Source organism: Malaya genurostris, chromosome 3 (genome assembly GCF_030247185.1).
Source record: "Malaya genurostris strain Urasoe2022 chromosome 3, Malgen_1.1, whole genome shotgun sequence".
NCBI classification, from domain to species: domain Eukaryota; kingdom Metazoa; phylum Arthropoda; class Insecta; order Diptera; family Culicidae; genus Malaya; species Malaya genurostris.
In genome coordinates, this window is record NC_080572.1 from 197645380 (window position 1) to 197659393 (window position 14014).

The following is a 14014-nucleotide window of genomic DNA, read 5'->3' on the forward strand; positions in this document are numbered from 1 at the left end:
TATTTTCGATAAATGATTAAGTCACAATTTTTACCATTTTCTTTAAAACAGGACGTATTCAAATAGCTTACAACTGAGAATTAATATTTCCGGTATTTCAACCGAAAAAATAAGTGTGATTAACTTATATCCCACTGTTCCACAAAATTTAGTCTCCAAAGGTGAAAATTGTAAGGATTATGATTTATGCACAAAATATTTGAAACTATATAACAGAATCCGTCTAAATGATGAACTGTCAATTGTTGATATTCGTTAGGAAAGTGCTTTTTTATTAAACCGAAAATACATAATTACTAAAATATAACTTTATATTTGAGATTCAAAGAATCGTAAACTTTGAATAAATTTAAGTATTGTATTATATTTTAGATATATAATAAAAATTGACAATTTAACGATTCACAGTTAAGTGTTCGATCTCCGGACATCTCTCGTCTCGTGGTGCCGGAAAATCAGATCAATATTCCACTCTTCAGACAAAATATCATTTATGGATCATCACACTCACATTATGACCAATCAATTACCGGTTATCAAGTGGTTGTTCCAAAGCCTATAAAACCCCCTTCTTATCAAGCGTTTTTTTACTTCCACGGTGCTTCCACAGACTCGGTGAAAAATAGATTGGTAAGCAAGCCGGTGGAGAGGGGTTTTCGATACAAGCTAGGTCTCGCTCTCGCATGAATACACAGGAGCTGCACAGTAGGCGATTGTTGTGTGCGAGTGCGGATCTCACCCCAACCAATCAGCAATGGTTCAATGTCATTGTCAACAATAAGCGTAAGAAGAAGTCAAACTGGCTTTATTGAAGATAATTTGACCAACAATTTCAGCCGCTTAGCTAATCAAGTGCGAACGAGTCGGACATCTGCCTATGGATTACAATAATGCGTTTTGGAGAAAAAAACTCTTTGGCAAATCAATAATCCTGACCGAATCATAGTCAAATGATATTCGATATCCGGTATAGAGTTGTTAACTATGAAATATTTGTTAACTATTGCTACAAAGTAAAGTCAACTCGTAAAGCCGTCAACAGTTCTGATTCACACACACATATGATACAATGCTGCTGGAGTTATGGATTTATTTCGCAATAAAAGAGATAATTTTATTGTAGGTTTTTTCATGATGACTGTTGCACGATGGTCTTGTCTAGAGTAAGAGGTTACGGTCGTATAAATTTATTAACAAAAAGATCTGAAAGTATAGTAATGTTCAGATGAACCAGGGTCTGGGATCTACTTCTTGTTTCTAGTGGCCTTTGTCCGATTTCCTCTGGTAACGACTGGACAATGCGCAATTCAGGCCCCAATGTGGTTCTTAGCCTCTTGTCCAGTAACCACTATCCCTACCTCCCCGCGGTACCGGCTGGGGTACGAGCAACCATAGGAAAGATCGGGGAACCAACCCCGGTGGGACCTTGGTCGTATGCTGACAGAATCTGTCAATTTTTATGGCTGCCTCCTGTTGTTTACACTCTTCTCTAACCACTTGTGCAGTTGTTTATTAACCAAAACGTAGTCCGAAACAAGAAGCATCGATCAGGCCGAGGGTACGAAAGCTGTACAATACGATTCTTGCTGGAAACTCGAAATGCATAATCATGGACGACGAAACCTACGTGAAACTCGATTACAAATCCTTGCCGGGACCACAATATTATACGGTGCGAGAAGGGCAAGTGTTAAACCAGTCCGAGACATGTTTACAAAAACAACTTCTACCCATGATTCCACAAGGATCCTGTTGTCTTCTGACCTTGCTTCTTTCCACTACTCGAAATCAACGGTAGAATGGTATACCACCAAAAATGTCACTTTCGTCCCAAAAGACATGAATCCACCATATTGCCTCAATATTCGACCAATTGAGAAATTTTGGGCATTAACGAAGGCACATCTTAGGAACAGTTCGAAAAAGATTGGAAAAAAGTGTCAAAACTTGTCGCCAAGAAGTCTGTGCGGAATTTAATGAGGAACGTTCGCAAGAAGGTGCGCCAGCTAGTCTACAATGGCTAAGTAGCAAATGTTGAGAATAATATTCTGTTGTTGTAGTCTAATATTATCAGTATATCGAATAAAATTTGAATATCTAACACTTGTGAATTATTCTGCGTCAACCATCAATTTTCGTTTATCGGAGCGTTCGACGTCGTAAGGTTGAAATCTCCTTCTTTGAATTTTTGAAACAGCGTTTCACAAGTTTGAAGTGTTAGAGCACGATCGCCGTTAGCTTCCACAAGCGCACGGGCACTGTTTTTCTTGAGTGAACAAAAAAAAGTCATTGCATGGCGCATATGCTCAAAATTTAGTTGTACGCCGACATCTTTGACGTGCGATAAAAGTTGACTGTAAAAACTTTTCGTAAAATCGCCAACACTGTTTTGACCATCAACAAAATCGAAATGATACGACACCTATGTTTTATACACAACACAAAACATAGAATGCCACCTATCGGAAAAACCGAAAATAGATATTCTTCGGTAAAATTTCATTTCAATCGGATACCATTAGATGAAAATGAATTTTATGGCCGTTGACTGTCTGCTTGGAGTTTCGCTTGCTCAGTTTGTAGTGCCAAGTACTCTACCTGTTTCATTGTCTTCACTGTGGGTAGTGAGCAAGCGCGAATGAATAGGCATAAACATCAACTCGATAACCAAAATCATAAATAGAGGTTGACGGTTCGCATTTGATTTTCCAATTATCACCAGCAAGTTAAAATCGATAATTTCGATTGTTTGAAATGTATTGAGATGTAATATTAAAACTGGAAAAGGGTAACGATTTATTTATGTTTATTTTGTAATTGATATTTCAGTTATCATGACTGGTTTACCATTCCATACCACTATCTTAAACCAATTCGAATGTTTACATGAACCTCACTTCAAGGCCGCTCTCTCATTTGATTGTAAGAGATATTTTGTTACTTCAAGAGATAAACTGACGGTGGTTAAACTGAGATTCGGTAGAAAGAGAAACGAATGAAGGGTGGGATGATGCGCATTCGGTGCGACGGTGAAGATAGTGTATTAGAATGTGAAGTTTACTGCAGTAGAGTGATCGTCAGCACACATTCGATTACAATTGAATTGAATGAAGTTTTACAGCACTGCATCTGGTGTCCCGTCCTTATTTTTGGATTATAGGCCCTTCAATTCTCATACGTTATTGGCTATCAATAATAGAAATTATTCGACTGTTCGAATTTCAAAATCGACAAACTTTTCTCTAGATATACATGCTTCAGACTTACCCGCAAACACTAGCTGCCATCGTCGAATTTTTTTCATAGCTTCCCCTGCAATGGCGAGAAAATCAAACAAAAAGCAGATTAGTAAACTGTTTCCTGTTTGTAGCTAATACGGTTACGCAACTGATCAAATCGCGTGAATGGGTAATAAACTCAAACAATCAATCCATCATCGATAGATTTACTTTTCTTTTGTTGTTCTCCGTGGCCAACCAAATCGGTTTCCACTGACTGTTTTGTTAATTCTCTGGTGTTACCATCAATAGCACCCGGTCATCATCATCATCATCATCATCATCATCATCATCACCATCATTAACATTGCCGGTAACATATCCGGCGTTAAACCATCGCCATGGTGTTTAATGCAGTTTTAAAGTTTTCGATTTCGGGAAGTTCATGCATCACAGATCCTTATCGGGCGGAAGGGCGTCTCACTTGCCGACGGTATAATGGAGATTGTTACCTCACAACTATCGTTACATAAAATTAAAATAAGTTAGATCGAAAAATGGTAGTTGAAGACAATATTTATTTTTTTTCAATTTCTCCATTAAATTGTTCAGTTTATAATTTCAGCATCTGTTCTGAAGATTGGGTAGTTGCCCAGAGAGTTACCGCGCCGTATTGGACCAAAGAAGGACATGACATCATGAACCGATTCTGTCGATGACAAACTTGAATAAGCACCTGCATAATCAAGAGACCGCAATATTGATCGATCTAAAAAGGTGCAAAATCACACAAATCACACAACATATTAATGATTTCAGTAAACTAGACACTTGGCGTCCTTCGAATTGCACGCTCACTTTTTCCCAAGCGACGACGTGTGTCTTTTGCCATGCTGGTGGTTACCACGTTCTTTCAGTCGTGGTAGCAAAAGTCACACTTTCAATAACTAACCAAACCCAATCGAATCAACAATAATGACGGCGGCTGTAGAATTTGTTTTCCTTTTGTTTGGTTGAGCTACTGAAGCAATAAGTGGGTGGCTATAGCACATTTAGTATGGTATTATACGGACTCATGAGTGCATTTGGAACCGATCGTTAACCTCCAGAAGTAGTTAGCATGGCAGTAATTGAATTGTAGCCACAACGGTGGCTCTCATCAATCAAAATGATTGTAGTCTTTATCGACTCAGCAGGATTTACAGATGACTTAAGTAAATTTACAAGAGCCCCCTGGGCGAGAAAATATAGTTGTTGAAGATTGTTCATACACCAAGGAATACACAAAAGCATTCGTGATGATTGCTCTTTCAACTCATTCCACTCAGTCTGTTAACCATGAGATAGCGTGTTGATAATTCTTTTGATATATCTCATGTATTTAGAAAAATTTTGAACAAATTTATCAATTTAGTTGAGTTTCAACGAATGTAGATGTTGAACCCTAACAAATATTGGTAAAAAAACTTACAGACATGGGTAAAAAAATGAGTTTTTGACTCAATTTTGACATGCTTTTATATGTTAGTATTCGATTTATGGGGAAAATAAACGCTTTTATAGTCATCAAATAGCCAGATCTACACACTTAAACTGGATTACCGATCTCAATAATTCAAAAATCGGTAGGCGATTTATCCAATAAAAATAGCGTTTCATCACAGCGTCAACAAATGTTTATTTGTGCTGATATGTCAGTATAATGTTCGATAGTTCGGCTGTTCAAAACTCGTCAGAAGATGATAAACCTGTTTTAATTCACCTAGTGGTGTAATGATGCCTTTCTCATATATATAATATTGCGGTATTCTTTTTTTTTCTCCTCGATTTTTGAAAGAAACCAAGGGACTGTTTGTGCATTAACTAGTATAACCTACAGAATGAAACAGTGTTTTGTTCGCGTAGATTATCCTTAAGGAAACAAAGAGGGTTCACTATTATATGTAATTTCAGCACCGGAACATGAGAACCGGTATGATCGAAGTCGGTTCGTACGGCCAAAAACCAACATGACGTAAAAACCCTACTAGTTATTATTAAAATTTTGAAGTTTTTATACGATTTTGCCATCGTACTCTAAACGACGGTTTAAATTTTTGTTACATCCGAAAATATGCACTAATTTTTGGTAGGGCTATAAGACCAAACCTTTCATTTGACCCTAAGATTGGAACTATCGGTTCTGAGCTTATGACTATTTTCTCTCGTCGTTAATCAAAAACTGGGATTGTCAGAATCGGTTTGTTTAGCTGCTTACTGATAATGGTTATCGATTTGTATAGTTTTGAGACCAGTTTAGAAATATTTTTACGTTTTTTGTTTAACCGGTTTAAGTGACGGTGTACAATATTTAACACACTTTACTCTATAACTTCGGAACCTATAGTTGGATCCGGATGAAATTCGGGAATTCCTTGTAGCACCGCGAGACCTTTCATTTGAATCTAAATTTATAAAAATTGGATGAGCGGTCTCTGAGGAAATCGATTGCACGTTTTAAGTTCATTTTGCACATCTTACCCCGAAACTATCGAACCGGAAGTCGGATCCAGATGATTCAATAGCAACCTATGAGACTACAAGGCCTTCAATTTAAATCTTAGTTGAAGAAAATCGATTGAGTGGTCTCTGAGAAAATCGAGTGCACTTTTCTTCATTTTTCGCACATTTTAACTCGTTACTCCCAAACCGGAAGTCCGATACGGGTAAAATTCAATAGCACCCTATGGCACCAAGAGACCTTTCATTTGAATCTAAGTTTATAAAAATCGATCCAGCCGTCTCCGAAAAAATCGAGTGTACATTTTTGTTACATACACACATACATACACACACATACACACACACACACACACACACACACACACACACACACACACACACATACAGACACAAACACATACAGACACACACAGACATTTTCTCAGTTCGTCGAGCTGAGTCGAATGGTATAAGTCGAATGGTATATGGTATATGGTTGAAAAGTCAATTTTCACAGTGATTTCTTAACCTTTCTATATGAGAAAGGCAAAAAATACCAAATAAAGTTTAGTTTTGAAATCTGCTTTGAATATTTCGTACTTATCTGTGTTGCAAATTATTAGACGGTTGGACATTTTTACCAACATATAAAAAGTTCAGAAAAATAAAATTCCATTCAAATGTGTTTTATAGATACAAAGATTTTGTTTGAATTAAAGCTGGTTGATTGTACTGTTTCGATTGATTCAATTAAACCAAAATGAAACCAAACGAAAACCCGTGCTCCTGTTACTCCTGTATATAAAATTCAGGTTAAAAGTATTAGCACCCGCACTTTTCGTGCAGCATAGTAGAACATGCTTTGGGATTGTATTTTGATTTTTGTTATTATTATCAATACAATCATTTGTGTTCACAGCATATAAGTAAATATTATTTATTATTTTTATTGACAATATTAATACAGACTAAACTTCATTCGGTAAAGGTTTTTGACGATTTTAGACCTGCCGAAACACCGTACTTTCTCATTCTACTGATGTATCAGCACTTATTAACATTTGTTGACAGAAGTACCGTAAGGTGCCGCTAAGATGAAATGTTATTTCGACGTGAATACGGTTTACTTTATTATGGCGTTCCTTTTTAAATCTCGCCCTGCGGAAAAATGGGTGAAACTTAATCGCGAGTATCTCGAATTGTATTGAACGCAACATCATAATTCTTTCTCTGTGACATCAGAAAAATGATCAGCAATTTACGAATAAATATTCAACCACAAGTTTTTTTTCTGGAATCAATGAGGAAAACTCATCACGCTCGCTTGCCTTTTTTTTGCACTCGGACGACGGCTTTGGGGTAGTCAGGCACATATCAGTCACAATGTTCAACTGAACGAGTATAAAAGGTAAACCATGGTCTAAAATCAATCATTTTTTCTCGTGCGTTAGACGAAACTGAATGTCGTGGTGAGAACTTTCCACCAGCAGCAGAAACAACAGATCAGCAGTAAGCTTCTGAATACTGGATCTGGATTCGGGAACTGAATTCTTAAATTGAATTCAAAACCTAGAGTCTGGTCTACTTGAATTCTGAACTTAATTTTAGTGTAAACACAGGTTCTGAGCTTAAAATTAAGACTCTGGAACTGAATCCTAATTCTGGATAGTGTAACTAAATTTTTAAAAATGATTTCTTGACTAGATTTTGGAACTGAATTCACTTCCTTAATTTATGTTCGAAATTCAAATTGAGACTTTGATTCAGAAATTGATCTGAATTCTAGTGCAAAATTCATGACATGAATTTTGTATCTGCGTTCTGGAACTATATTATAGATCTAATCTCCTGAACCTGATTTGAAACTAGAATTCGATTCCTGAATTCACTTTCAGAACATAATTTTTGAATGCAGTTTCAGAATTTAATTAGTAAATTTTGTTTCAGAATGCATTTCCAGAATTCAGAACCTGCATGCTGACTCTAAATTCGGAGCTTGGACTCTGTACAACGTGGTGTTGGAACTGGATTTTGTCCCTAATATAGATTCGAATTTTGCTTTTAGAATTCAGCTCTAGAACTAAATTTTTAACCTGGATTCATAAAATAAACCCAGTTTTAGGCTTGTAGAACTAAATTCATTATTCAACCTGAATTTTGCCACTGGTTTTTGAGCCTGTCCCAGGTTCCGAATTTAGCTCTTGAATTCAGTTCCAGTTCCTGGATCCTGATCCAGAATTTAGGTTCTGGTTTTAGCATTAGCATTAGCATTAGAGAGCGCCCGTGCGTTGCTACTCCGTTATTGATCTGGACCAATTGAGATTGCAAAATGATTTTTTGAAGTAACATGTTTGGGAATAACACATTGTTTCACACTGTGCAAACTGTATTGAACCATGCATGCTGATCAATACCGACGCCGGCCACGTCCGAATGCAGATCTACTTGGGAGGGAAAGGATTGTTAGTTCGATGCATGTTGCTACTAAGAACCGAGGAATCCTCTGCATTCCCACATGCATCACAGGAGAGGATACTTTGTTAGTAAATGTTTTAATAATGTTATCATGTGTTTATTGCTCTGGGTAGCCGGCTACCAAGAATGTTTTAAAGTATTATCGTTTTATGTGTTACTTTGTGCTGGCAATATAATGCACGAAACAGTCAATCTCCGAAATTGACAAAACTCCGGACAGCCGGCTGTCGAGTATGCAGTCACTCGTTTATGCATCTACCTTTCGCGTTTTTTTTAGTCATGCAAAAATAACACATTCGGATTGATAAAAAAAAAGTATCATCTCACTGCTAGGTGGATTAAGCACGTTTTTATAAATAAAACTACGTGATACAAAATAAACGAGCGAATAGGATTTAGACAAAAAAATTGATTCATTGCATTGAAATATTCTAAACAGTTATTATAAAATCATTTTAAATCACCAAACAAAGGTCAACAGATTTCACACGCGCCTTGATTCTTTATTATTTCCGCTTTATTATTTTAATTATTTATTAAAATTATTAATTGGTTATATTAGTTGATCTGGGCAGCCGGCTACCGAGAAAAATATTAATTTACTGTTTGAAATATTAATATCAAGTGTTTTTTACTATGTATTCAATATACCGATACATGTCATCTCTGTTATTAACTTTGTAATATAAACGGCTTTGCGCAATGGTTGATTTTTATCATTCATTTTATAATCCTGAAAGACAATCAATAACATGGAAGAAGAAATCATTCCTAATAAAACTTTTCTACGAAGCTAGACGGAAATTGATAGGTTGAATAAAGAGATGATTTAGTAAAATAGAGTAATCAGAAGTAAAACATTGAAAATATCTGATAACTGAAAGGAAAAAGAAACTCCTGCAATTGTCGCCTTTTACGACATGGAAGCAGGAACCCAGTGGATTTATTCTTGGTTCATTTTTTTTTTCCGCCGGATTCCACACGGCATCTAGGCTGGTACAGTCCGGAGAGAGCTAATAGGTACTATCAATCTCCTAGTGGACCCCAGCCCCTTGATCCAGAATTTAGGTTCTGGTGTAGATAAATAAATAATAGAAAAAAAGTATTCAACAGCTGCAAACATCGGATGAATTCCACAAAATCGGTTCTTTTTTGAACTACTGAAATATTCCCAAAGATTCCACTAATTTAGAAATCTTCATAATGGGCGGGTGGATAATATCAGAGACATAACTGGTGGAAGTGAATACGAATAAAATTGCATTTTTCATCTTTCCGAAAAGCGACCGAAGATCCGCAGATGGCGAGTAAATATCAATAATTTATAGTTGTAAAATTCTTAGAATCAAAATGGCGGGCTGCGGTCTGTTGATATTCTGCCAAATCGCTATACAATTTGTATTTTCGGGACTGGTTTAGCTCAAATTTTGCATCAGGATTTTTTTCGAGGTGCTTAAACTTTTGAACAATAGCGCTTTACGAAATTAGAGGTGATCCCAAAATATTGGCACCCTTATATACATTAGAGCGATAAAAAACAACGTGTTTTGTCGGTTACGTCACTCATAGCATTATATCTCCGGAACCAAAAGTCACAGCCATGTGGTCTTCGAACTTGATCAATGGTCCGATAGTAGCTTTCAAACGAGCATAAGTTTGTTAAAGTCGGTTCAGCCATCTCTGAGAAAATTGAGCGCGAAAAAATACAATTCTAATACCTTTCTATAGAGAAAGGCAAAAAGGTTGTTAAAATCGGATCTTCATCTCTGAGAAAATGGAGTGGTAAAAAACAACACATTTTGTCGGTTACGTAATTTATATCATCATACCTCCGGAACCAGAAATCACAGCCATTTGATCTTCGAATCTGATTAATGGCCCAATAGTAGCTCTCAAGCGATCCCAACCTTGTTGAAATCTCTGAGAAAATTGAGCCTTATATTCGTTGGAAGGTAAACGCACACACAGGTATTTTCTTATCTCGTGGAGCTGAGTCGAATGGTATATAGCACTATGGGTCTCCGAGGCTCCGTTCGAAAGTCGGTTTTTCAGCAATTTTATTACCTTTCTATAGAGATAGGCAAACCATAGCAGTTGCTAAAAGTAAAACAATTCACTTGATGACACTAAATTGAAGGAATTTCTCGGACTCATTCGCAGTGGTCCGAAACCAAAAATCGAGGCAAGTTCGGTCCTTGATGAAAAATTGGTGCGAACGGAACGTTTGAACTTTCAAAGTAATGTTATACATTATTGCTGTTATTTTCTTCACTCCTCAGAGTTTAATTATTTCAGTTCTAGTTTACGAGCCTGAAAGGATGTTTTTCCATTTCTATAACTTAATCCTTCCGATTATTTCTTTATTGCTCTTTATTACAGAGAATAAATAATCAACACACATACACATTTGGTTTAGAATTTAAATAACAAATGATAAAGTTTGGAAATCATTAGTTTTATCATAAAATTTTCTAATGCTACTTTATGAAACAGACATGACACTTTTTAAACATAATTCGTTTACATTCCAATGCAAAATAATGAATATCGCTAGTTTTTTGTCTTTCTCAGGTAGGAAGGCTATGCAATCACTGTGAAATCCGATTTTTGAACCGAGGCCTGGAGGGCCGAGTGTCATATACCGTTCGACTCGGTTCGTCGATTTTCACAAACTTAGATTCAAATGAAAGATAGTTAGATTCCTATTGAATTTAATCTAGACCCGACTTCCGGTTCAGGAGTTCGGGATAAAATGTGCAAAATGAGTTATAAAAGTCCACTTGAATTTCTCGGAGACCGCTCATCAAAAACCGATTGTATTATTAACCTGGTTCAAAACTGTTAAAAATTTAAAAAAAAAATATGCTAATGTATGCCCAAACAAACTATTTTGTTCTTAGTCAATATTCAAAGAATCCCTTTGTAATATTAATGAAAACATGAGTTATATGAGAAAGGCTTTATAGCACTACTAGGTGGATTGGCCCCGACCTGGAAGGATTCTTAGTGTCAGTAGGATCCATAGTACTAGCCATGCAATGATTCTGTACACTAAGAATCGGCTGCGAAGTCTGTTGAAACAGAAAGGCCAAATTCCACAAAAGGAATGTAATGCCAGAACTTTGCACGTGGATTGAAACAGGTTTTTGTCTGTGTGAATGCATGTCTTTTCAGTCTCGTGGTACTATACGGAATACCTGAATTTTATCCGGACCCAACCTTCGGTTCCGGAATTATACAGTGAAGTCTGTCGCTTAGAGCGCAAAGCAAAAACCTTTTATCAAATCGATCTCCGGTTCCGGTTACGGTTGTGTGTGTGTAGAAAATTTAATACCGTAACTTAAAGCGACAAAACAAAAAAGGGTTAACAAAAATCTAAGTTGGCCTCAAACTATACCAATCGGTAGCTATTATCAGTAAGCAGCCAAACTAACCGATTCCGGCTATTCTGGTTCCAGATTTTCGATTAACGATGGGAGACACTTTTCTCAGAGATGGCAGAATCGATATTCCCAATCTAAGGTTCAAATGATAGTTTTTATACTTCTACCAAAAATTATGCTAAGCTTTCGGATTCAACCAAAATTTACATCGTCGTTTAAAGTACGATATCAAAATCGTATACTATTTTCAAAATTTGATTAAAAACTTGTAGAGTTTGTACGTGATGTTGGTTGATAGCAATACGATTATGCCGATTCTCGGGTTCCAGTGCCGGAAGTATCTACAATAGTGGAAATCACTTCGGTTTCTCGTGAATGGCCAAACCGATCAGAGAACTGTTTCACTCTGTAGGTTATACTGGTTAATGCACAAACAATCTCTTTGGTTTCTTTTAAGAATCGAAGAGAAACAGTTTGAATAGAATTATATTTCTCCTTACTAAAAAGCGGGCTAGATTAAACTCCGTCGAGTATTCGGGGAATGTTTGATCAATGGATCTATTTTGTTCGGATAAAACGCTAAGTTCAAGACGCGCGCTCAACTGAGACGTATATAAATATAGTTTAGATCCATTTGGTATTCTATTTTTTGGTTAGGAAGTAGATATCGACATTACTTCGTATCGCGTAAAGAGTTGTTTGTCAATTGATCGAATGATATCTTACCAGAATTACGGCTGTCTAATGAAAAAAAAAAAACAGAACACAATAAATAAAACAGCCGGCTGTCCGGAGCTTTACGACTTTCGGGAGAAATTTCGTATCTTAGTAGGAAGCACATATTAATACAAAACGCGATAAAATTGCAACGGTTTCTCGGTTGCCGGCTACCCAGAGCAATTAATACATGATAATATTATTCGAAAAGATTCGAAGAAGATCCCTCGGTTTCTAGTAGGAACATGCATTGAACTAACAATCCTTTTTTCCCAAGTAGATCTGCATTCGGACGTGGACGGCGTCGATATTGATCAGCATGCAGGGATCAATGCAGTTTATGCAGTGTGAAACTACGTGCTATTTCCAAGCAACTTATTGCTGAAAAACATTTTGCAATCTTAATTGGTTCTGATAAATAACTGAGTAGCAATACACGAGCGGTCTCTAATGCCCTAATAGCTATTGAATTTCTAACAATAAAATTCTATTGCATTATCCCCCGGTATGAAATATCATACGCTCAAATGTCAACAACAATTTTTTCGTATATATTTTTAGGATTTCGTAACAGAAATAATCAATTTGAATCTCTGGCAATGGTTTGTCAAAAGATGGAAGTATCGACAATGGTTCCGAAAATAAGATTATCAGGTTAGGAAACAAGTAAAACTTGAGAGCTTTCTTAATTCACAAAGGAAATAAAAGTATGAATTATCAGCTAGTGTTCTAGTGAAGCTATCGAACTACTATAAAAAGCATGTATTATAAGATAGGAGGTTTTTCGTATGATATATTATACGCTAGGACATAATGAGTTTAGGGACGAAAACAGATAAAAAAGAGTTTAGCCCTCTTTGTTTTACCGAGATGGAGAACTTTACACTATTGACGTTTGTAAGTTTATTAAATCATGATGTTTTAAAATCTTATCAGTCAGAAAAAACTATCAAGTTCCGAATCTACGCTTTCCTGGAAACAGTAAAAAACGACACCGTCGTTGTAATACTCACTCATTGTGGTGTCGAGTGGTCTATTTTTTCCGAAACACTCGAGGCGCATTATGGCATCAAAATAACGCATGGAAGTCGTAAACGTTGAGTTCTATTCAACGAAACGGTTTGCTGTGCTGCAGTCTTCGAGTCTACTCTGAAACTTCATTACGACAATGTAAACAGTAGGTACTCGTGTATAAAATATACCGTGACGGAAACCCACGCAAATTATCGCAAAAGGCACATCAAAAATTAAGACGAGGTACTGCTCAAAAGCCATGCAATTATTATGGCTGTGCTGTCACGCGAAAAATGTCAGTGACCAGCAAATGCCTAATTATGCTTGAAACGTATCTATTATCGACAGGTTTTCCGGTATGTGCTTTTTTTGAAGTTCGCCAAGAAGCGGCAGCAATTCATTCGACAACTTTGGTAGCCCGAGAGGGATGCTATCCTCGCTTAAAGCTGTCGAATTGGTGGACGTCATCAAGCTACGACTTATTGTAGGACATTCAAGCTGGTGGGCTGACGCGAAAAAAAAATAAACAAGCGCCAGAGCCCTTCACTTCACGACTAGGCTCTGGTAACGGATGTACCTTTTGTGTGTAAAACGAGTCCGAGGCAGAACACCATTCATTTATTTACCCCTGTTCAAGAACTTCTAATATTCAGAACAAATTACGAGTTACCTTCATTATCAAAAGTTCAAATGATTAGAATCATTATTCACTACGATTGAAGCTAA

General features: G+C 36.6%; 1 protein-coding gene across 2 annotated transcripts in view; it reads right to left on the reverse strand.

Annotated features, from left to right (window-relative positions):
• LOC131439438 (zinc finger CCCH domain-containing protein 18) overlaps window positions 1–14014 on the reverse strand; it is a 161731-nt gene that overhangs the window by 53937 nt on the left and 93780 nt on the right. For both annotated transcript variants that reach the window (XM_058610433.1, XM_058610434.1), the window contains exon 3: window positions 3268–3312. In XM_058610433.1, coding sequence (XP_058466416.1) covers window positions 3268–3304 — 37 coding nt within the window. In that variant the 5' untranslated portion in view covers window positions 3305–3312. The remainder of the gene's footprint in view (window positions 1–3267; window positions 3313–14014) is intronic.